The sequence below is a fragment of the Eretmochelys imbricata genome, chromosome 1 (assembly GCF_965152235.1).
Source record: "Eretmochelys imbricata isolate rEreImb1 chromosome 1, rEreImb1.hap1, whole genome shotgun sequence".
NCBI lineage: Eukaryota > Metazoa > Chordata > Testudines > Cheloniidae > Eretmochelys > Eretmochelys imbricata.
Window position 1 is genome coordinate 267,902,297 of NC_135572.1, and position 24,344 is coordinate 267,926,640.

The 24,344-nt window shown below is 42.6% G+C and overlaps 1 protein-coding gene across 2 annotated transcripts in view; it reads right to left on the reverse strand.

Annotated features, from left to right (window-relative positions):
* The window catches only part of MRTFA (myocardin related transcription factor A), a 180,842-nt gene that overhangs the window by 156,057 nt on the left and 441 nt on the right, over window positions 1-24,344 (reverse strand). For both annotated transcript variants that reach the window (XM_077830397.1, XM_077830390.1), the window contains exons 2-3: window positions 9,058-9,119; window positions 4,215-4,283 (exon numbers count right to left, since the gene is read on the reverse strand). In XM_077830397.1, the coding sequence (XP_077686523.1) occupies window positions 4,215-4,238 (24 nt within the window). In that variant the 5' untranslated portion in view covers window positions 4,239-4,283; window positions 9,058-9,119. The remainder of the gene's footprint in view (window positions 1-4,214; window positions 4,284-9,057; window positions 9,120-24,344) is intronic.

The window sequence follows — 24,344 nt, forward strand, 5'->3', positions numbered from 1 at the left end:
CTCTCTGGAATCAGTCAATGAAAACTGGAGTGTTGGTCATGCAGATAATGAGAAAAAAAAGACAGTCCTCTCCCCCCAGGGGTTGATTATACCCCATTGTCTTCTGGGTTTTGAATGCATCAGACCACTCCAAATTCAAGAGAGACTTATCTTATGCTCAAATAAATTGGTTAGTCTCTAAGGTGCCACAAGTACTCCTTTTCTTTTTGCGGATACAGACTAACACGGCTGCTACTCTGAAATTTAGCCTATAGTAGAGGCCACACAAACAAATTTCAAGATTTAGGATCGTTACATAGATCTCAATAATATTTTTTGATAAACTTGCTGGAGACTAACATACTGCCAGAGAGAAGTGGACTACTTTCCAGGGAGGTGAGAGAGAGATCAAGTGTTCCTACAGTCTCTCTACCCAAATACAAACACACATTCATTAGAGTCCCAGTGCTGTAGATGCTCAATGCATGGACCTCCCATGGGTTTCAGTGATAGTTTCACATAGTAGGGAAGGAATTCAGCCCTTAACACTGAATATTTTAATTAATTAAAAAAACAGCAACAGTTTCCCCAATATGAAATGCCAGTAAATACTAACAGAAACCCTTCAGGACAAAACAGATTTAAAAATGGGGGGAGGTGAAAAGAAGAAAGAAAGAAACACCCACCATACGTTTTCCCAGTCAAGTGACAATACTGCTATGAACAGCATTTCCCATTTTTTTCTCCTTGAAATCTGTTTGCATTTGCAGTGTTGCCAGAGTAATAGCAATTTCTATCAATTTAAGAATTGCTAAGCAACCTGGAGCAGCTAACAGCAGCAGCATGCATGTACAGCTGGGCTATTTCAGGAAGAGGTAGTCACTTTTTTTTAAAAACTTAAGAACAGCCTTCTGTTAAACGATTGTGCCAGCTGTGATCAGCCAGCCAAAAGAAGAGGTAATCTTGGAGCAGAGTGGCTTTAAGTGGATCAGGCTTTGAAATGAATGAACAGAAGGAAGAGACACAGTCATGTTGTGCCCAGAGGCATCAGTGCCTCCAGATCATCACAACTCAGCAGAATAATCCAGGAGAAGGGAAATCTGAAGCAAATGGCAGCATCAGCAATATGTTAAATTGAGATACTGCTAAATAAAATCTCGTGAGTGCTCTGCTTATTATCCACAAATATCAGTGGCTAATCATAGTAAATGTAGTGGCCTATGGTTGCTCAGCTGCTACACTACTACGTTCTGAAATGTCTGTGTTCCCTACCCCATTAAATTTTTTTTTAAACTTACATTGATAATTAATTGGCTAATGGTTGCCAAAGCCACAAAGGAGCAAAGAAACTGGTGAAGCTGAAGGCTGCTGGAGCAGAGAGAAGGGTAGACTGAGCCACAGAGTCTAAAATGTTTTGGAAAGATTATACAAAATTCCAAAAGCAACTGCCATTGAATATCTGATCACTTAGATATCTCTAAGTATAGAGTCTTGTGCCAGATTGTTCAGGACTTCAGACAGTCATAGTAAAGTAAAACACAGGAAACAGTTATAAAACAAAGATCATGTGTGCACTCTATAAGGAAGCACAGGCTTGCTCAGACACCACTGGAATCCCAGCCACAGAAGAACATGGAATTTACACAAAAACAAAGGACATGAGGCTATTACAGAAATTTAACCCTGATCAGATTTTCTCCTCAATTCCAAAAATAAGAGACAGAGAAGTAAGGAAATCCTCTTTGGTTAAGAAAGTTCGGATGGGAAGCAACACTTCTGTTCCCACTTGCCTCCCCAATGTAGTATTTTACACAAATGTCTTCAGTGGAGAGTTTTTCTAAAGACATACTATACAATCTTTCATAGCTAACTGTCCCAGTTCCTGACTGCTTCTTGGTAAAAATACCCTCCCTTGCTCTGAAGCTGCTTGAAGACAGCTATATGCATATTCGAGTGAAACCAAGTCCTGGTTTCCAAGATTTCTGTTAGCCCTGAAACACTGTTTAATGATCTGAAGGAGAAAGCAATTAAATATCCAAATGGTCTCCAAGAAAATCCCCCAATGGGACTTTTTGTGGCTGACAACAAATTCTGAATTTCAAACTCAGACACAGCATCCCTTAAACCAGTGGTCACCAACTGGTCGATCGCAATCAACTGGTCAATCCTAGAGGACCTCCCAGATGATCACGATCTCCTGCAGCGCAGCGGGGCTGCTGCTAAGACAGACTCCCTGCCTGCCCCGGTCCCACGCCACTCCGGGGGGTGGGGGGGGCAGGGGTATCCCTCCACGCACTGCTCCTGCCTCCAAGCACCGCCCCCGCAGCTCCCATTGGCCAGGAACGGGGAGCTGTGGCCAATGGAGCTGTGGGGACAGTGCTTGCAGAGAGGGGCAGCGCACATTACCATGTGCTGCCCACCTGCGCCCCTGCCAGGGGCCACAGGAGCAGATTGACCCCTTCTGGGAGAGGTGTGGGGCTGGGGTGGGTAGCCACGCTGCACCACCAACCAGGAGCTGCCAGAGGTAAGTGCTGCCCAGCAGGAGGCCATACCCCAACCCCCAGCCCAGAGCCCCCTCCCGGAGCCTGCACCCCAAACCCCCTCCTGCAACCCAAACCCCAGCCCTGATTCCCCCCCCGCCCAGAGCCAGCACCCTGTCCTCCACCCCAACACTCTGACCCAGCCTGTAGCCCCCTCCTGCACCCAAACTCCCTCCCAGAGCTTGCACCCTCACCGCCTACTACAGGGGTGGCCAACCTGTGGCTCCAGAGCCACACACGGCTCTTCAGAAGTTAATATGCGGCTCCTTGTATAGGCACCAACTCCGGGGCAGGAGCTACAGGTGCCAACTTTCCAATGTGCCGGGAAATGCTCACCTCTCAACCCCTGGCTCTGCCACAGGCCCTGCCCCCACTCCACCCCTTCCCTCCCCCTCCCCTGCCGTGCCCTTGCTCCTCCCCCCGCCCCAGAACTTCCTGCATGCCACAAAACAGCTGATCGGGAGGAGTCGGGAGAGAGGGGGAGGTTCTGATCAACAGGGTTGCTGGTGGGTGGGAGGTGCTGGGAGCGGGGGAGCTAATGGGAGGCTGCTGACGTATTACTGTGTCTCTTTGGTAATGTACATTGGTAAATTCCGGCTCCTTCTCAGGCTCAGGTGGCCACCACTGCCCCAGGCTCAGCCCAGAGGCCCCTCCCATACTGCAAATCCTTCGGTCTCAACCCAGAGCCCACATCCCCTCCCACACTCCACCCCAGCCCGCTGAAACCGAGTGAGGTGGGGGAGAGCGAATGACAGAGAGAGGGGGAGATGGAGTGAGTGGGGTGAGCCTTTGGGGAAGGGGCGGGGTAGATCCTGGGTTGCCCTTAAACTCAAAAAGTGATCTTGGGCGTAAAAAGGCTGGAGACCACTGACTTAAAGAAATCAGATACAAGACTATCGTAGAGGGACTGGATAATGTTAATTTGCTAGCTCACCCACTTCTTTCAATATGCCTCCTTCCATTTCCCTCCATTCTAGCCACACTAAGTCAATGTCAATCCATGGCTTGCCCAGTAAGAGGTTCTCCAGAAGTGAAGCAATTCTCAATCTTTCCTTTTATCTTTGGATATGAAGGAAGTTACCTCCACAAGGGTCTCCAAAATGATATAGTAAGGAAAGTATTCAGTATACTTCCACTTAGATTGCAAGTAGGCAACACATGGAGACAGGACTATTTTTCCAGTAAATTTAGGTCTGGGCAGATTGGCCTGAAGACTGACACCATAGCTGTCTATACTATAGCACAGGCAGCAGTAGTGCAAGCTTCTCACAAACTCCGCATCTCGACAGCGTGCATCATCTATTACGTCGGGGAACTCACCTTAAGGTAAATGACAGCCTCTGCTGCAGAGAATGCCCGTGACATGATCTATTAATTAGCGCAATTTTTTTATTATTATATGTAAACATAAAATTCAGACACTGGTCCTCTGGGAACAGGACTGTGATCAACTCATTTCATAAAAGCAAATGAACCATTTTCAGTTACTATCAACCATAGGCTGGATTAGACCAGTGACTCCAAGGTGAAAGGTTGTGTTTATCCCATCCCTGATTCCTTGAGTCACCATCCTCCAGGCCTTCATTTAAAAAACAAAAAACAAAACAAAAAAAACATTCTTGCAACACATGCAAACAGAAAAGTTGATAAGGAACAGATGGGTGTGGTGCCACGACTGTATCCTGCCCCAATTACCTTAAAGAGTAGGGGACAGGCCATCTTTGAAGATCACCTGAAATCTTTTCACTGTTGCCTTGAGCAAATCTGCCAATATAAGATCCAAAACAAAACATGTTGGGGCCAGCAAGGAAATAGCAAGAAATCTTATCAGACTAAAAGGTCTGAACAGCTGTTTGTTAGGGCTTAGAAGGAGAAGGAGCAAGAATGAGCATGTCTGCGTAATTGCATCAAAAACAGCATCATCTGTACAATGGCTGATAAATCCATGTAGATAAAGGCAATTCCCCCATTAGCCTTAAAAAACCCACTCTCATCCAGGACCATATTTCTAATGCTCTATAGAAATTTTCCTCAAAAAAATTCACATTCATTTTACTCAGTCCAGCAGTGATAAAGGTTTAAACAAAAGCTCATAAAAATAATTGTCAAATGACCATTTATTTCTTGAACACATGAATAGCAGGTTCAGAAATACAGACCAGAATCCCAAATATTTTCAAATACATTTCATAATCCAATGCTTATAGGAGGCATTCTGTGGCTTTCAAACTCTTCGAACATTGCAACAGAAGCCTGGGTGGACATTAAAACAAAGGACTGCGGTATCAGAAGTGTCACTTGTCACAGTTTTAGGAAACTCATGATGTGGTATTTACTAAAACTAATCCTGCTCAGAAATATGAAAATAACCTCCTTTTCCCATCAAAGTCTGTACTAAAGCCCTGCAGTGGGTGTGAGGGGAAGAATTCCTTACAATTCAAGAGCAGCAATCTATTAAACCTTGAACTGGTAAAAGTCACCAAATGAGCATCTAATCCCATTTATACACAGTGCAAATATTGTTTGTGGTACAATTTACTGCCCACTTTGTGCAATATTCCTTTAAAGGTTTCAGCCATAGTATAAAATAATTTTCTCTGGCATTCTAGAGCAACCACTACCATCCAAGAGCAGAGCAAAGGGCCAGGTTTATTTCATTCACATAGGCTGGTGAGTTATTAATACAAGACCTTTACTGTGGAAAGCAGAGGATTTGGAGGAATACTAATTTACAGGTACTGAAGAGGTATACTCCCTGAAGTTTTTTTTAAAATCACACTAACCCATCCGTGTGGTCAAGAGCAGAGACTGCCAGAACTTTTCTAGGCCCATTCACCCTCTCTAATCATGAGAATCTCACATGATGTGGAATCCCCAGGAGTTACACCAATCTGAGTTTAACTTCCCTACCTTCCCCCTCAGTGGTCCCCAATTTGGAATCCCAGTTTCTTCAATATAAGAAAAGGAGTACTTGTGGCACCTTAGAGACTAACGAATTTATTTGAGCATGAGCTTTCGTGAGCTACAGCTCACTTCATCAGATGCATACCGTGGAAACTGCAGCAGACTTTATATATACACAGAGAATATGAAACAATACCTCCTCCCACCCCACTGTCCTGCTGGTAATAGCTTATCTAAAAGCCATTTCCAGCACAAATCCAGGTTTTCTCACCCTCCACCCCCCCACACAAATTCACTCTCCTGCTGGTGATAGCCCATCCAAAGTGACAACTCTTTACACAATGTGCATGATAATGAAGTTAGGCCATTTCCTGCACAAATCCAGGTTCTCTCACTCCCTCACCCCCCTACAAAAACCCACCCCCATACACACAGTATAGGTAACTTCACATAAACACCACCCTATACCGGAAACCTACTGACCGCTATTCCTACCTGCATGCCTCCAGCTTTCACCCTGACCACACCACACGATCCATCGTCTACAGCCAAGCTCTGCGATACAACCGCATTTGCTCCAACCCCTCAGACAGAGACAAACACCTACAAGATCTCTGTCAAGCTTTCTTACAACTACAATACCCACCTGCGGAAGTAAAGAAACAGATTGATAGAGCCAGAAGATTTCCCAGAAGTTACCTACTACAGGACAGGCCTAACAAAGAAAATAACAGAACGCCACTAGCCGTCACCTTCAGCCCCCAACTAAAACCCCTCCAACGCATTATTAAGGATCTACAACCTATCCTAAAGGATGACCCAACACTCTCACAAATCTTGGGAGACAGGCCAGTCCTTGCCTACAGACAGCCCCGCAACCTGAAGCAAATACTCACCAACAACCACATACCACACAACAGAACCACTAACCCAGGAACTTATCCTTGCAACAAAGCCCGTTGCCAATTGTGCCCACATATCTATTCAGGGGACACCATCACAGGGCCTAATAACATCAGCCACACTATCAGAGGCTCGTTCACCTGCACATCCACCAATGTGATTTATGCCATCATGTGCCAGCAATGCCCCTCTGCCATGTACATTGGTCAAACTGGACAGTCTCTACGTAAAAGAATAAATGGACACAAATCAGATGTCAAGAATTATAACATTCATAAACCAGTCGGAGAACACTTCAATCTCTCTGGTCACACAATCACAGACATGAAGGTCGCTATCTTAAAACAAAAAAACTTCAAATCCAGACTCCAGCGAGAAACTGCTGAATTGGAATTCATTTGCAAATTGGATACTATTAATTTAGGCTTAAATAGAGACTGGGAGTGGCTAAGTCATTATGCAAGGTAGCCTATTTCCTCTTGTTTTTTCCTACCCCCCCCCCCCCCCCCGATGTTCTGATTTAACTTGGATTTAAACTTGGAGAGTGGCCAGTTTGGATGAGCTATTACCAGCAGGAGAGTGAGTTTGTGTGTGTATGGGGGTGGGTTTTTGGAGGGGGGTGAGGGAGTGAGAGAACCTGGATTTGTGCAGGAAATGGCCTAACTTCATTATCATGCACATTGTGTAAAGAGTTGTCACTTTGGATGGGCTATCACCAGCAGGAGAGTGAATTTGTGTGGGGGGGTGGAGGGTGAGAAAACCTGGATTTGTGCTGGAAATGGCTTTTAGATAAGCTATTACCAGCAGGACAGTGGGGTGGGAGGAGGTATTGTTTCATATTCTCTGTGTATATATAAAGTCTGCTGCAGTTTCCACGGTATGCATCTGATGAAGTGAGCTGTAGCTCACGAAAGCTCATGCTCAAATAAATTCGTTAGTCTCTAAGGTGCCACAAGTACTCCTTTTCTTTTTGCGAATACAGACTAACACGGCTGTTACTCTGAAACCAGTTTCTTCAATATGGTTTTCAGCTCTCTGAATACTAACATGACATCTATTTCAATATCAAGGCCAGAATATGATACCAAATTATCCAAGATCTTTTACTCCTTTTATTTCCATTGTGACACCTGCCTACATCAACCTATGGATTTCCAGCTATTGCAACTGTCTAGGCAGTTTCATCTGCAGCAATGATCCTGGTATGCTTTAGAACAGTGATGGGCAAACTGCAGCCCATATGGGTAATCCACTGGTGGGCCGCGAGACAATTTGTTTACATTGACCGTCAGGGTAATCCGCTGGCAGGCTGCAAGACAGTTTCTTTACATTGACCGTCCACAGGCACGGCCACCCGCAGCTCCCAGTGGCCACGGTTCGCCGTTCCTGGCCAATGGGAGCTGCAGGAAGCTGCGTAGGCCGCAGGGACGTGCAGGCCGCTGCTTCCCGCAGCTCCCATTGGCTGGGAACAGCAAACCGCAGCCACTGGGAGTTGTGGGCGTCCGTGCCTGCGGATGGTCAATGTAAAGAAACTGTCTTGCAGCCTGCCAGCGGATTACCCTGACGGGCATCCCGAGGGCTTCCCACCACTCCTTTAGAACATTTTAACATTCCACCCAAGATGATTGGTGTGTTAGCCAAAGGTATTAAGGATTCAATAGGCAGGGAAATTTATTCTTCTCAACCCTAAACGTGGCCCTATCACTTGAGACCTAAGGCACACTGGTGGAGAATAAATGGGTAATAAATAATGTGGGAGAAGTTTGCATTGGTGTTGCCCATACTTTACAAATTCTGCGGTAAAGGATTCAGCCTCCACTACAGTCAAATAGGCTGGCTCTTTTTCCCCCTCCAAAAAAAAGGAGTAATACTGAACCAGAACATTGGAGAAATCTAAAACAAGCCTGGCTTTACAGGCTTCCTGTCAGTGCTACTAGAAATGAACTAATGCTTTTCTATCTCTTTGGACTCCACTACAGTAAACTTTTATCAAGTTAGTAACCAGGCTGTAACAGATACAGATGACTACATTTAGCCTATGGCCAAAAATGATTGTTTAACACATGGCTCCTGATCCTGAGGCCTACCCTGCATCATCCCTTCTTTTGGGCAGGTTTATATCACAAGTGCCAGGCCATAATTGAGTTCTAACATGGCAATTCTTCTGTGTAGACAGAATCACCTGGTTGTGTACAACTGAGTGAGCCAGCCTATCTACCATAAAGGCGTTCAGATACAAGCCTGGTATAAGAATTTATATAGAACAGTCTCAGTACAGGAAAACATCCCATATGAACATACTGTATTTAACACACTTCTCTGTACTGAGACCAGCAGCTGAAACAGTATGGGTAGAAACAACGTTGTTTGGACAAAACAATACAAACTGGGCTCTTCAGCAAGGTACAACTAACTTTCTGATGACTAGAAAAAATGGATGCTCTCAGTGTTAGATGTAACTACAACAGAATGCCAAAGTCTGTTTACACTTGACATGGTACTAGTATAGCTGTGTCCTGTGTTTTTATCTCTTCTGGGAAGCTGTCAGGTCTCATGTCTATATGGATTTCCAAAATTCCATCTTCAGTGGAGTAGGGCAATGACAGTGACCATCACGGATAGTGCCAACAAAGCAACGGTAAATTTAAAGATATAGTACAAAAGAGCAAATAGATTTGAAAACAAAGGTATAAGACTGGAGAGGATAGAGGGGAAATATGTTTATACATACCTTGCTTACAGTTCCCACAAACAAACACAGTTTGGTTCCATGCCAGCAGCAACCTCTGATCACTGAAAAGGGAAAAAACGAACACAAATTCAAGGCTCTTCATACACAAAACAGCCTACTTTCTCTTTTAGCATGAGACAGAGTTCCTCCCAGAGGGTTTCTTGTCACTACCTTTAAGTATTTTGGAATACACATTGACAAAAGTAGGATTGAAACAGGTAAATACCACCTACCATTTTGGCAGTTGCACCCTTAGCACTGCCAAAGTATCACTTCTAGTTCAGTTTTGTTGATCTTTCTGTTCCAAGGACCACACTGTCTTGAGACCTTGAGTGCCAACAATATTCAGTACACAAGCTGCCTCTCCCTCAACCAGTCAAGCCCTAAACATAGAATGAGGAATCTGGGAGAACATTATGACTAGTTTATTTCTTCATGTTACCCATCCAAACAGAAGAGAAGAGAAGACAAAAGCAGCATACATGGCATGACTTTGCCAAGATTGTAACAGAAATCTTATATTTCTGCAGACTTTTTCTTGAAACCTTATGTGAGATGCTGAGTTAAACATGTGAGCGTTAAAAACCCCTATTTTTGCTTGGTGCCATAGACTGAACATGAACATACGGCAGAAACACTAACTAAAGCGGACCAGAAACTAAGGTTAGTCATTATTTCAGATCCTCCTTAAAGCCTGCCATCTTAATGAGAAGACAGTAAGGATGGACACAGGTTTCCAGCCACTAACTGTGGGCTCTCCTCACTCACATCCATCCTCCATACATATAACTTTCATAATAAAATGATGAGTAGCCATACAAAGGACTCAGGCTACATCTACACTACAGCCGGGATCAACGCTCTGAGATCAATCCACTGGCAGTCGATTTAGCGGGTCTAATGAAGACCCACCAAATTGACAGCAGATCACTCTCCAGTCAACCCATGTACTCTACCCCCAACAAGAAGAATAAGGTAAGTCAACGGGAGACTTACGTTATTCACATCGCTGGAGTTGTGTAGCGTAGGTTGACTTACCGCAGTAGTGTAGACATAGCCTCAGATACAAAACTTTATTCTGCTTTCTACTCCAAAATACATTTCTGTTTATAGTAAGGGCTACAAAAACATCACTACCACCACACTAAAGAGGTGGAGGAAATGACTGCAGTCAGTGGCAGATTATCACATCATCTCTGGAAAAAAAAACAGCCACTGCTTCTCACTGTACAGGCTTCAGACCTGACAGTCCTGGAGCCATTATGAAGTAACAGAGCAAGGCTGAAAAATGTAGGGAATGTGCAACAGAACATATTATGAGCAACAGAAGGGATAGGGTCAAGAGGACTGAAGAAACATGTGACCCACACTTAGGTGCTTGGACAGTTACGAGACCGGCCCAAATGTAAAAAAACTCATTCCACTGCATAAAAGCTGAGAAGAGAAACACATGTCCAAGGCAACAGCAAAATTATAAATTTGTTAGAAAGAATTCCACTTCTACCTGGCCAACTACTGTCCTGGAGGCAGCACACTGCAAGGTGGTTAAACTATTACCACACTAATCTAAACTGACGCAAATATTAAACTTGAAGATCTTGCCATTTTAAGATCTTCAGACAGAATTTGAACTGTCATTGTGAAAAACATTTCTATCCTTCACGTGAACTCCGTATACTGTAGCACTGTCCAGCCTTGCCAGCCAAACCAGCCAAGATGGCCCCCTCTCCTTACAACATTCACCTCAATGAGTTATTAATTTCTAGACCTACTTCTGACCATTTAAATGTCAACACAAAATGCCTGCTTACGAAAATGGACACGTAGCAGAAGTCAAAACATCTTTTTAGAAAGATTTTGACAAATTCACGGGATTGTACTTACAACCCAACAAAGGAGGGGGGGAGAATATATATGCTGGTCTCACATCCACACTGCACCTCCACCATTGCTAGCACTGGTGAGGCTACACTGACAAACAGATACTAATTTTCCTAGGCTAGGCAAGGCTAAAAAAATTATTCCTGAAGACTCAAAACACCTTGGAAAGTCTCCTAAACACAAAGGTAGAGAATGATATAAGACAAAAGTTTAGTCTCTCACTTTGCTGCATAAAAAGCCTTGTTATCTACTGATTTCCTAAGATGATTCTGCTAGACTTCCTTATATTATTTATGGAGATTGTGCCCTAAAAATTGGGTAATGGAAAGCTCTGAAGAACATTCATGCGTGTGCATTTCCTGCGATTTTTTTATTTCCAACATATTGTACTGATAACTCTTATTTACAACTCCCTACTCCATTTGCAATCTCCCTTTTTCTTTTACCAGTAGACTGTAAGTGACCTCTAGAGCAACTCCACTTACATGAAAATTGAGAGGAGCTGGTGAGGTCTTTCAGCTAAACTACTGCTGGCCTGTCAATTTTTGGTCACTGGGTAACACTTAACATGTCCTTTTTTGATTTTAAGAGCCTGAAGAGAAGAAGCAATGGGAAAAGATTTTCAGTGTCTCAGTCACAGAGCAAAGATTAATCTGATAACTGTTCATTATTGATGGAGAATATTTTAATTAGATTGCCTTTACTGCCTGCCTCTACCAGGACATGGTCAAAAAGTACGTACTTTTCCACTCCTTTTTGCCTGTAACTATAAGAAACCACTGCAGGCAAAATTCTACCACCTAAGTTTTTCGGAAGAAAAAAAGGAGTGTCATCATCTTTAAGAAATGCAGACGTCTCATCTTGCTAATAAACCTTCTTCATCCAATGGAAATGTTTATACACCACTGTTTACATGTTCAGGCCAAACTGCTGCTACTCCAGTGATTACAATAGGTTATTTGCCTTTGCTGGTGACTTGGAACTTGGGAGTGGCTGAACAGCATGGAAATTTACCAACTGGCACAAGTCTCTGATCTGAATGTGGCAACTGAGGTTCTATTCTAAAAAAGGGAGAGAGACGGAGAATATCTTATTGCCCTTATATAAATCCATGGTACGCCCACATCTTGAATACTGCATTCAGATGTGGTCTCCTCATCTCAAAAAAGATATACTGGCATTGGAAAAGGTTCAGAGAAGGGCAACTAAAACGATTAGGGGTTTGGAATGGGTCCCATATGAGGACAGATTAAAGAGGCTAGGACTTTTCATTTTGGAAAAGAGGAGACTCAGGGGGGATATGATAGAGGTCTATAAAATCATGAGCGATGTGGAGAAAGTGAATAAGGAAAAGGTATTTACTTGTTCCCATAATATAAGAACTAGGGACCACCAAATGAAATTAATGGGCAGCAGGTTTAAAACAAATCACTTGATCATTACCTGTTAGGTTTTTACTCCCTCCGGGGCACCTGGCATTGACCACTGTCGGCAGACAAGATACTGGGCTGGATGGACCTTTGGTCTGACCTAGTATGGCCATTCTTATGTTCTTATGTACCCAATTGTTCCTGCAGCCAAACTGCCTTTCAGATTGAACCTATGTCTTTTAAAAGCCTTTACATGAATTGTTCTGGTGATCAGTACCAGATGGACAGTCATAGAAACAGTAGAAAAGGTAGAGCACAAGAACTCAGTACTCCTCCTCTACTTCCAGGCACAAAAGTGCAGGAACCCCAACTTAGGTATGTTTTCACTGCAGAGTTAACCTGAGTTATATAAACTCAAGTTTCAGAGTAGCAGCCGTGTTAGTCTGTATTCGCAAAAAGAAAAGGAGTATTACAGCTCACTTCATCGGATGCATTCAGTGGATGAAGTGAGCTGTAGCTCACGAAAGCTTACGCTCAAATAAATTGGTTAGTCTCTAAGGTGCCACAAGTCCTCCTTTTCTTTTTATCTAAACTCAAGTTATTCCTCTTGACTTAGCCCAGCTCAAGTGAGAGCAGACACCTCAAAACAACACTCAAGCTGCTGTGCTCACACTGGCACTGATGTGTGTGGAACAGACTTCTGGGGGCATAGCCCAGGGTTCCATTTACTTACAGTAAGCTTAGCCACTTTATAAATTCTTTCCCACTGAATTGTGGGCGAATTTGCCAATCCTTTCTATCCACATGGTGGGGGGAACTGTGGAAAGGCACTGTAAGATTAGTGCCACTTGAGTGGTGCTAGCCTGCATCCACATTTCAGTCATCATGTTAGCAACTGACCGGTTCTGCTAATTTGAGTTTTAGCCTATACCCCCTGATGGGTCAGCCAACTGGAGTTGAAAGCACAACTACACTCAGGTTAAGGGTTGTATGTGGATGGGACTCAAGGTAGGGACTCAGTCAACTTTGCAGTAAAGACTTAAAAGAACAAGCACAGAATTCATTCTTCATCTATCAGTTCTTGGTCACTCAGACCGTCAACCGGGATGAAAAAAAGAATTAAATGAGATTACAGCAATTTGTGATGTGGACTCCTGTCCCACCATAACATGAACAAAAAGCAAACCTAATTTCACACAGTACCATGCACAAAACCAAGACTAGCTTTCCAATTTTGATTTCTTGCTCCCCTAAACTAGAAAGTGGTGCTGTGGAGCCAGCACATTCATCTCCCTCCTTAGATTGTGGGGAAACGGAGTTCTCTGCATCTCTCCACACCAATCTTTACTGGCAACTGATATTTCAGTTGCATAGCTGCCCCTCCTCACACCTGCTGTCTTCCCTGCAGCTGTGCAATGCCTACTTTATGAGCAGCCTCAGGCTTGCTGCCCAATTGAACTGTATCTGAGCCCACTAACACTGTAATTTATCGCAACTCAATCCATAAGTAAGATAAATTCCCAGCTAATAAACTAGTAAAATCAGCCACAGAGGGTGTGATACAGAGGTCCTTTGGTGCCAGTTGGGAACGGGTTCACTAGTCTATATCACCAAGCTCCTATCTGGTCTGATAAACTCACTAGACAACAAAACACTGCTTTCCCAGTAATTACCCAAAAAGTGTTTTATAAGATATTAAACGAAAGCCAATGACACACTAGCCATTAATATCACTGTGAAATGTACCTACTGACACTATATAAAGAAGCGTATATATACACACTGAAATTATGTTTTAAAGTCTATAACAAGGCAGAGTGAACAAACAGGTCTTCTGCCAGATATAAGCATAGCTATTCACCTATCCCGGTCTTTGATGTAAATTAAGCATGGTATAGCCAACACAATGGAAGTCCAATTTGCACAGGAAGACAATGGGAAAAATGGTTGACAGGAATATGTGAAACCAACAGTGGGGGAAGCACATTGAACAAGCAACATGGGAGAAGAGTCTTATCTGGGGGTGCACTTCAAAAGGGACATTTCAACAGTTTACTGGACTATATGAGGAAAGGAAAATGACCCCTTTCTTATCCTGCAATGAGGAAGTCAAAAGGACAGTGCTTTTTGCATTCATGAAAGTTTGATCTGGTCACGTGGGCTAGTGATGCTGGGAGATTGCTCTCGGTGAGAAATTGCTTTAGACAAAAATTTAGCCTGTCAGAATTAAGTTTAAACTCTAAGAAACATGTTATTCCTTTTCTTTTACTTGTAATCTGTTGTTCTTGCTCACTATCTCTTAAAAATCTTAATCTTTATAAATAAACATAAGTGTTTTCATAAGTAGATTCCAATGTTGTGTTATCATAAAGGATATGGTCCTGAGTTGTGCCAGTCAAACTGTGTGTGTACACTGTCTCTTCGGAAACAGCTTCCCTGGTTATTTCTGAGAGTTTCTAGTGTCTAGCTGGATACTACAGAGGGGGATGGCTTTCAGAGGAGCACAGAGGTCTGCAGAGATCTGGAAGTCAGTGCTTGTCTGTGGTCAGAAGCTGTTGGTTTCAGGGTGCTGAGATACAGCAGGTAAAACTGCTTTGCATTAAGGGCAGGTGGTGGTGAAGTACCTCAAAACCCTAAGTACCTGTGGGGAGCATCACAGAGAGTAGAGCATCACTCCCTAACATTCTCTCAGATTTTATGGGTTAAACCAATCCTGGGAACTTCTAAATCCTTCTATATCATTTGTCACCCTACACTTGCATGCTGTCCCCCACATATTTCCCACTGTTCGGTTTTTGAGAACGTGGGCTCTCAGATGCAAATCTAATCCTTACTTGCTGCTTTTATAAACTAAATTAGAAAATGGAGCTGCTGGAGATTGCAATATTTTAAAAACTGTGCCACTGAAGAGATTACAATCTGTTCCACATCTGTGTAGGAATGAGATTTTATCCCAACATTTCTAAAAAAAACAAACCCTCCTGTTTAGCATTTACATAAAATGGGTTGGAAAAATTAAGGCTATCAGTCCCAAGCAAAGTCAGCAAATGGTACAACTAAACCAACCTGAATTCTGACAGACTGCCAGAATTAGAGTCTTCACCCTCTTACACGGCTACTATTCTCGGTCATATTCTAACATACATAATATACAGTTATACACAGACTATATCTTTGGGCCAATGCACTAACAGGGCACAAAGCAAATAGTTCATTATACTCACTCTCACACTTTTCCTGCTGTGGAAAATCTCTCCACTAATACTACACCCCTGAAATTTATTTATTCTTAACAGATTAGGAACTGTTCCTAATATATGACAGAAAATTGGCTCCCCTTTGGACGGTGCACAGCAGAGGAAGAAAATGTGGGAGACCAAGTGTGATGACAGAAAAGGAACACTTTTTGTCAATAAGAAAGAGTGAACTGCTTATTCTGTGGCCAAAACCATACTAGTATTAGGCCTCAGTCCATAATAATAAAATATTAATACTTTCATAGTGATTTTCATCTTTGAGACACTTTACAAGTATTAATCTTTAACGGCCAACAGGAGAGAAAGAATTCTCCATTTAAGGAAACTGAGAATTAGAGGTTAAATAATTTGTCCAATTCCATAAAGGCTGTCAGTGACAGCCAGGACCAGAAGTCTGGAGCACCTGGCTCCCAGTCCTATGTTCAATTCACACCTATATTCACCTTATCAAAAATTCACAAAAATCACCACATTGGTGGTTTACTTAAGTGTGGTTTGCGAACAGAGAGGACTTTGGGGCTACCAAGTACATGCTACACATCCAGATTACAAAGTGATGCATTCCTTATCCTGCTCTTTGCCTGCCCAAGAAGAGAAAAGTCAAACGCGTGTGACTTCTATATGCAGTTCAAAACAATCTCCTCATGTTTCATTTCCTCCCTCTGATTAAATTAATTGTGCACCTGAGGTCTCCGGCTAAAAGGGTTTTCATGGCCCACAATTATTTGAATGCTATGGAAGAGGAAGCTACATGCCTTTCCTATTACGAACGGAGGACCAAACTGAAAGAGAAGCCTATGAACAAGACTAAATGAAACAGGACTAGAATTCCACCTGAGAGGCAGGACATAACAGTACTTTACAAACAGACCAAAAGGAAACCCCCAATTAGCAACTCATAATTCAGGTTCTAAGCTTTAAAAAGAGTATGTTAATTTTTAAAAGATTTATATAAAAATTCAACTAACTAATCTGACAATGCCTGAAACTACAGAGGTGGTGTAATGATAGTATGAAGCACAGAAGAAAAGAGCATTATACAGATTATATCCATTACTTTTGATTTCTTAAATATAAAGCTGAACCTATGATACAAAATAGAAGATAACATTTCCAAAGACAAATTAAGTGACCAAAAAATAAGTTTGTCTCAAAACAGAAATTGATATGGATCAATAATGGGGCTGAAGAGGATGAACTACTGTTACTGCCATTGTTTCTCACTGCCAAAAACATGACATCATGGCAGAAGGAAGACTCCCATATAAAGAATGCATGTCATTTCTTTCCTTCAAGGACACACTGCTGATCCAACCTGCACTTAAAAATCTCAAGAGAAGCAACAGACCAGCACCTCAGACAGGAGGCTGAAAATTAAAACTGTTCTCATCCCACTCCCATTCATTTCCTCTAAAGGAGCTACACTCCAACGTGGATGGGGGAGGTGAAGGGCAATGTACATATGTAATTAACCATATGTTCTCTTCCTGAAGTGCAGAATGGTACTAGCTGAAGGTAGCCAGAAAAGAAAATTCACCAAAGTGGCTGGCTGAGCAGATAATCATCCATTTCATATGCCAGTTTTAGTTTTCAGTTTCAGATCAGATACACTCATCAATGCACCTCAGCACTGAGTTCAGCATGAAACAATTACATTTCACTTGCCTGGAGGAAGGATTTGGTAGTTCCAGGCTGACGAACAAATTAATTTTCCTAGCTTATAAAACTACCACCTCCTCCTCTTCAATCTCCCAGAAGAAGATCTGACCATCACCCCAACTTTGCTAAATAAAAATCCTTAAAGGAAGAATACTGTGTAATACATAGGACTTATTGAACATTAGATCTAGTTACAAGTAAATCACCAGTATTTTTCAAAAGGCATCTTACACATAATAGTGAATTATTAAGAATGGAGCAGCTATCGAGACAGTCTTATGACAGCATGAGAGGCTGAAGACTCATCAAAGTTGCTATACCTTGTATTTGAGTATATTTGGGTAGAAAGCATATATGAAACCACTTCATACACATCAGATTCACTTAAGTAAACTAGAGATACATTTTTAACAGGTTTCAGAGTAACAGCCGTGTTAGTCTGTATTCGCAAAAAGAAAAGGAGTACTTGTGGCACCTTAGAGACTAACCAATTTATTTGAGCATGAAGTGAGCTGTGGCTCACGAAAGCTCATGCTCAAATAAATTGGTTAGTCTCTAAGGTGCCACAAGTACTCCTTTTATTTTTAACAGGTATAATGAAACTTTCTTATAGTGAAGCAATTAATCCCCTTCTCTCCCTCACCCCAGAATTTCAATTTAAGCAGCATGGAATTCCTCTCCAGAAAAAGATGGGGCAACAGAGTGGAAATCCAGGCTACGAGCTGCCTCTCATTCTGGTCCCACTGGCCAGGAGAGAGAGTGCTGGCCCATAAGTTACAGGGCTTTGCTGATGCTTAAAGCCAGTCCCGGCGAAGGGTCACTGCATCTTGTATAATTTTTCAAAACACTGAACAATGTGGAAATTTTGTTTTCCTATATTCATATATTTTAAGGCCAGAAAGGACTATTATGATTGTCTACTCTGACATCTCGCACAATACAGGCCACAGAATTTCAACCAGTTTTGCGTCACTATAGATTTACTAGATACAATTTAGTTTTAAGCAGGTTCCACTGTATTTCTAAAAACATTTCAGGTATTTAATATAATGAAACTTGTCTGAATCAACCACTAAAGGGACTGACAAATCCTTAACTTATTGGAGATAGTTTTCTATTACAGGTGCAGCAGAGTTGTACTCAGGGTACCAGTGAATATTCTGGGGTAGTCTCTTGACTGAATATTCTCATAAAGGTGGTCTCTTGTATAGGTGTCACTACAGAACAATTCTCAAATATATTCACAGTGTGGACCATTTATTAATAGAGCACCCCTCTGTTGCACACCTCCTCTCCCAGCCACGCAATTCCAAACTTCCCTGTGAAAGTTAGAGATTGATGTAATGAAAACAATGTTAGCATAGTATTGATGAAACAGGATGGAAAAAATCCCTTTAATGAATGGGAACAGTTGCTGAGTTACATTTCCTACCCCCCACTCTCTATTTGGGCTGCTTATTTCCTCTATCTGGATGCAAGACTTCACTTTTATTGGGGCCAGTCACCTTTTGTTGCTTACAGCTCCCATAATGACTCTAAACTCCATAACTGTCTGTAGTCTGCTTTGGTTTTCCTGTACATCTATTATCCCTGCAATTGAGGGTAATCTGCAATATGATCAGAGATCAGTGCTAAGAGAAATCAAGAAGTTACATTTTCCTTGAAAAGCAAGGATGACTAACTGGTGGAAGATGCAACATTCCTGTTAGGATTTAGGGATAGAAGGGTCAGTGCAAAATACAGATTTTTATGGAATGAACACAAGCAAAATGCACTAAGAGCCAAAGCATCCCCCTGCTTTACAATCGAAAGCAAGTATCAATCTTTGAATCTAAGGATCTCTTGTTACTTCATATTTAAGGGGAGAAGCTGCCATATCACTGTTATCATGATACTTTCAGACAACACTCACTCCCCACATACACACACTGCCTGAATACCATTTCTTTCTGTGTGTCATATCTGACAAACTGTTTGTCTCTAAAAAAAGGTGTTGCCAACTTTCCCAAATGATAAAAAAGTGATCTGTCCAAGCTGAACTGATATTAACACAACTACTGATTCAACCCACTAGAGCAGAGGCAGATTATCTACATATATTTTATTTGCTGAAGGAAAACTGTTGCAAAGGCAGCAATAATTAGAAATTAAAATGTCCTTTTTTCCTGACAATTCAGATGCCACAAATATTATGAAAGGGAATGAAAGGAGGTGGATGGGGCCCTTTCTCAGCAAGTTACTAACGGCGGACAGAGATACCAAGTTTTCCTTTTTCTCCCAAGATTATGTGGCATTTATTTTCAAGTGTGATCAGGCTTTTTCTCCTCCTTTCAGCAGGAGTGTGTAAAGAACAGAAACAGGAGTTTAGAGTCAACTTGCAGTTACGCTGCTATTTTCTATCTTCACTTTGGTGTCCTGGCCTAGACCACAACTGCTAGCTAATATAATTCCAGACCGTATGAATAGGTCAGACTCCCTTAAACTATTCCTTAATCAACAGGAATGAGATACTATTACAATGGATTCCATTCTGCCACTCCCTCAAGTGCACTGCACCTGAAGCACTCCTACAACATGAATTATGGAAAAGCAGCATCACTTGCCCCATAACCTCAGCCGTGCAGAACACAATGCCATCCACAGCCTCAGAAACAACTCTGACACCATAATCAAAAAGGCTGACAAAGGAGGTGCTGTCGTCGTCATGAATAGGTCAGAATATGAACAAGAGGCTGCTAGGCAGCTCTCCAACACCACTTTCTACAAGCCATTACCCTCTGATCCCACTGAGGGTTACCAAAAGAAACTACACCATTTGCTCAAGAAACTCCCTGAAAAAGCACAAGAACAAATCCACACACACACACCCCTGGAACCCCGACCTGCGGTATTCTATCTGCTACCCAAGATCCATAAACCTGGAAATCCTGGACGCCCCATCATCTCAGGCATTGGCACCCTGACAGCAGGATTGTCTGGCTATGTAGACTCCCTCCTCAGGCCCTAAGCGACCAGCACTCCCAGCTATCTTCGAGACACCACTGACTTCCTGAGGAAACTACAATCCATCGGTGATCTTCCTGAAAACACCATCCTAGCCACTATGGATGTAGAAGCCCTCTACACCAACATTCCACACAAAGATGGACTACAAGCCGTCAAGAACACTATCCCCGATAATGTCACGGCTAACCTGGTGGCTGAACTTTGTGACTTTCTCCTCACCCATAACTATTTCACATTTGGGGACAATGTATACCTTCAAATCAGCAGCACTGCTATGGGTACCTGCATTGTCCCACAGTATGCCAACATTTTTATGGGTGACTAAGAACAACGCTTCCTCAGCCCTTGTCCACTAATGCCCCTACTCTACTTGCGCTACATTGATGACGTCTTCATCATTTGGACCCATGGAAAAAAAGCTCTTGAGGAATTCCACCATGATTTCAACAATTTCCATCCCACCATCAACCTCAGCCTGGACCAGTCCACACAAGAGATCCACTTCCTGGACACTACGGTGCTAATAAGCGATGGTCACATAAACACCACCCTATACCGGAAACCTACTGACCGCTATACTTACCTACATGCCTCCAGCTTTCATCCAGACCACACCACACGATCCATTGTCTACAGCCAAGCTCTACGATACAACTGCATTTGCTCCAACCCCTCACGCAGAGACAAACACCTACAAGATCTCTATCAAGCATTCTTACAATACCTACCTGCTGAAATGAAGAAACAGATTGAGAGAGCCAGAAGAGTACCCAGAAGTTACCTACTACTGGACAGGCCCAACAAAGAAAATAACAGAATGCCACTAGCCATCACCTTCAGCCCCCAACTAAAACCTCTCCAACACATCATCAAGGATCTACAACCTATCCTGAAGGATGACCCATCACTCTCACAGATCTTGGGACACAGGCCAGTCCTTGCTTACAGACAGCCCCCCAACCTGAAGCAAATACTCACCAGCAACCACACACCACACAACAGAACCATTAACCCAGGAACCTATCCTTGCAACAAAGCCCGTTGCCAACTGTGTCCACATAGCTATTCAGGAGACATCATCATAGGGCCTAATCACATCAGCCACACTATCAGAGGCTCGTTCACCTGCACATCCACCAATGTGATATATGCCATCATGTGCCAGCAATGCCCCTCTGCCATGTACCTTGGTAAACTGGACAGTCTCTACGTAAAAGAATAAATGGACACATCAGACGTCAAAAATTATAACATTCAAAAACCAGCTGGAGAACACTTCAATCTCTTTGGTCACTCAATTACAGACCTAAAAGTTGCAATTCTTCAACAAAAAAACTTCAAAAACAGACTCCAACGAGAGACTGCTGAATTGGAATTAATTTGTAAACTAGATACAATTAACTTAGGCTTGAATAGAGACTGGGAGTGGATGGGTCATTACACAAAGTAAAACTATTTCCCCATGTTTATTCCCCCCATACCACACCGTTCCTCAGATGTTCTTGTCAACTGCTGGAAATTGCCCACCTTGATTATCACTGCAAAAGGTTCGACCCTCTCTTCCCCCCTCGCTGGTAATAGCTCACCTCAACTGATCACTCTCATTACAGTGTGTATGGTAACACCCATTGTTTCATGTTCTCTATGTATATAAATCTCCCCACTGTATTTTCCACTGAATGCATCCGATAAAGTGAGCTGTCGCTCACGAAAGCTTATGCTCAAATAAATTTGTTAGTCTCTAAGGTGCCATAAGTCCTCCTTTTCTTTTTATGAATTATAACAATGCTTTAACAAATGGTCCACTTCCCTGATCAATGCTTTAGATACAAGAAACAAGATACACTTTGGAACTGATGCTGCAGAGTTCACTTATACGTATTTCTGAAGGTCAACACACCTTTCAGAATTACTCAGTTAAGAAACCACAGTTATGAGCAGTTAAAAGATAGAATAGCAAGGTAAGCTTATTATAAAGGTGAAATACAAAGGTACAATAAAGATTGAATTTATCTCACGTGTATTAAATCCTGCCAAAAGCCATGAGGGGGGCGGGGAGGAGCTAGCCAAAAATATTTAACTTAACATTTTTAAGTTCTTTCCTCAGCATCCTTTACTCCTGTCACTTTTTTGTTCACTGAAGATAGTTCTGAAAGCATCATTCTATGACATCACAGGTACCAGAAATCTTATTGCAATGACGCATTCAAGGACATTTTCACAAACCAAAAGTGACATGTTTCAGAGTAGCAGCCGTGTTCGTCTGTATCCGCAAAAAGAACAGGAGGACTTGTGGCACCTTAGAGACTAACAAACTTATTTGAACATAAGCTTTCATGGGCTACAGCCCACTTCAGACATGCACATTTCGAAGTGAAAACAATTAAGGCTTAGCTAATATTTATTTCTTAATGTCCCCTTCAGCATGCTTGGTGGAGGTAGTAAGTACAGACGTTTGTGCTTAGGTAGCTTTGCAATTTAAATTTTGTGTTATAGTCCATAGCAAAGTACACAGTAAAAGTCCCCCATGTTCTGCAGCAACTTTCTCATCAAAATCTTATGGTACACTGAATATCTGTTGGCTCACCTAAAGACAAAATGCTCTGTAAAAGATCTATAAAACAGTTTTAAACGTAAGTACTTTGCAACCCTTCACAACACATTTCTTGTTTAGCACAGGCTGAGATGCAATTGCAAATGCACTGCTACTTAAGCTATACAAGCATGATGAAGGAAAGGAAATCTCATCATTGCAATAAGATTTCTGGTACCTGTGATGTCATAGAATGATGCTTTCAGAACTATCTTCAGTGAACAAAAAAGTGACAGGATTAAAGGATGCTGAGGAAAGAACTTAAAAATGTTAAAATAAATATTTTTGGCTGTAAACACGAACAAATTCAAAACCATTCGCCCAGCCCACTCTAGGTTTAGCATCGGTAGAACAGAAACATGACAAGACCACTTTTCAGAGTAACAGCCGTGTTAGTCTGTATTCGCAAAAAGAAAAGGAGTACTTGTGGCACCTTAGAGAATAACCAATTTATTTGAGCATAAGCTTTCGTGAGCTACAGCTCACGAGCTGTAGCTCACGAAAGCTCATGCTCAAATAAATTGGTTAGTCTCTAAGGTGCCACAAGTACTCCTTTTCTTTTTATGACAAAACCACATCAGCTAAAAGTTTGCATGATGCAGTAGGGAACACATACACAGATATCATGGACAAAGGTCTTTGCTATATGTTTTGCTCACAAACATGATTTGCAATACTTGTTGCACCACCAGTACACACTAATGCAAAAAATCAGTTTTCACATATGATCACTCTGCCTACATCAGAACATACAAGTATTTCTCATGCAAGATGCTAGGGTTACACAGGTGAAGAACTGGGAGTCTTCTAGGTAGCTCCTGATCCACCACGGCATTCGAGTTCCTTTAAAGATGCATTACCCACACAGCGAAAATCCAAGGCCACAGAGAAGGAAAGGGAAAGATACAGCAGGTCATTACAGGAGGGGCTGGGGCGGGGGGGGGGGTGGGAATTCAGCACTTCAGGTGTCTCAGGGAGGGAATTCTGCAGCTCGCTGGAAGGGGGCTCATGGGGGGTGACGTATTTCACGGGCAGACTCATAGAACGAGGAGGTGTTTCATTAGAGCAGAGAGGGAGGAGCAGGAGGAAATGAGGTGTCTCAACGGGGGGGGGCTCACGAGGATGAGGTAATGAGAGATAAGAGGTTTCAGAGTAACAGCCGTGTTAGTCTGTATTCGCAAAAAGAAAAGGAGTACTTGTGGCACCTTAGAGACTAACCAATTTATTTGAGCATGAGCTTTCGTGAGCTACAGCTGAAGTGAGCTGTAGCTCACGAAAGCTCATGCTCAAATAAATTGGTTAGTCTCTAAGGTGCCACAAGTACTCCTTTTCTTTTTGAGAGATAAGAGATTATTCTGGGGGGGTGGAAGAGGTTTCTCAGAGGTGAAGTGTCTCTCGGGGGGGGGGGTCTCAGAAGGGAACGAGGAATCTCACTGGGGCCCTGACTGAGGAGAGGAGAACGAGGGGTCTCAACTGGGGCGGGCTGGCAACAAAGCATCTCCCGGGGGGGGGAGGGGGGGA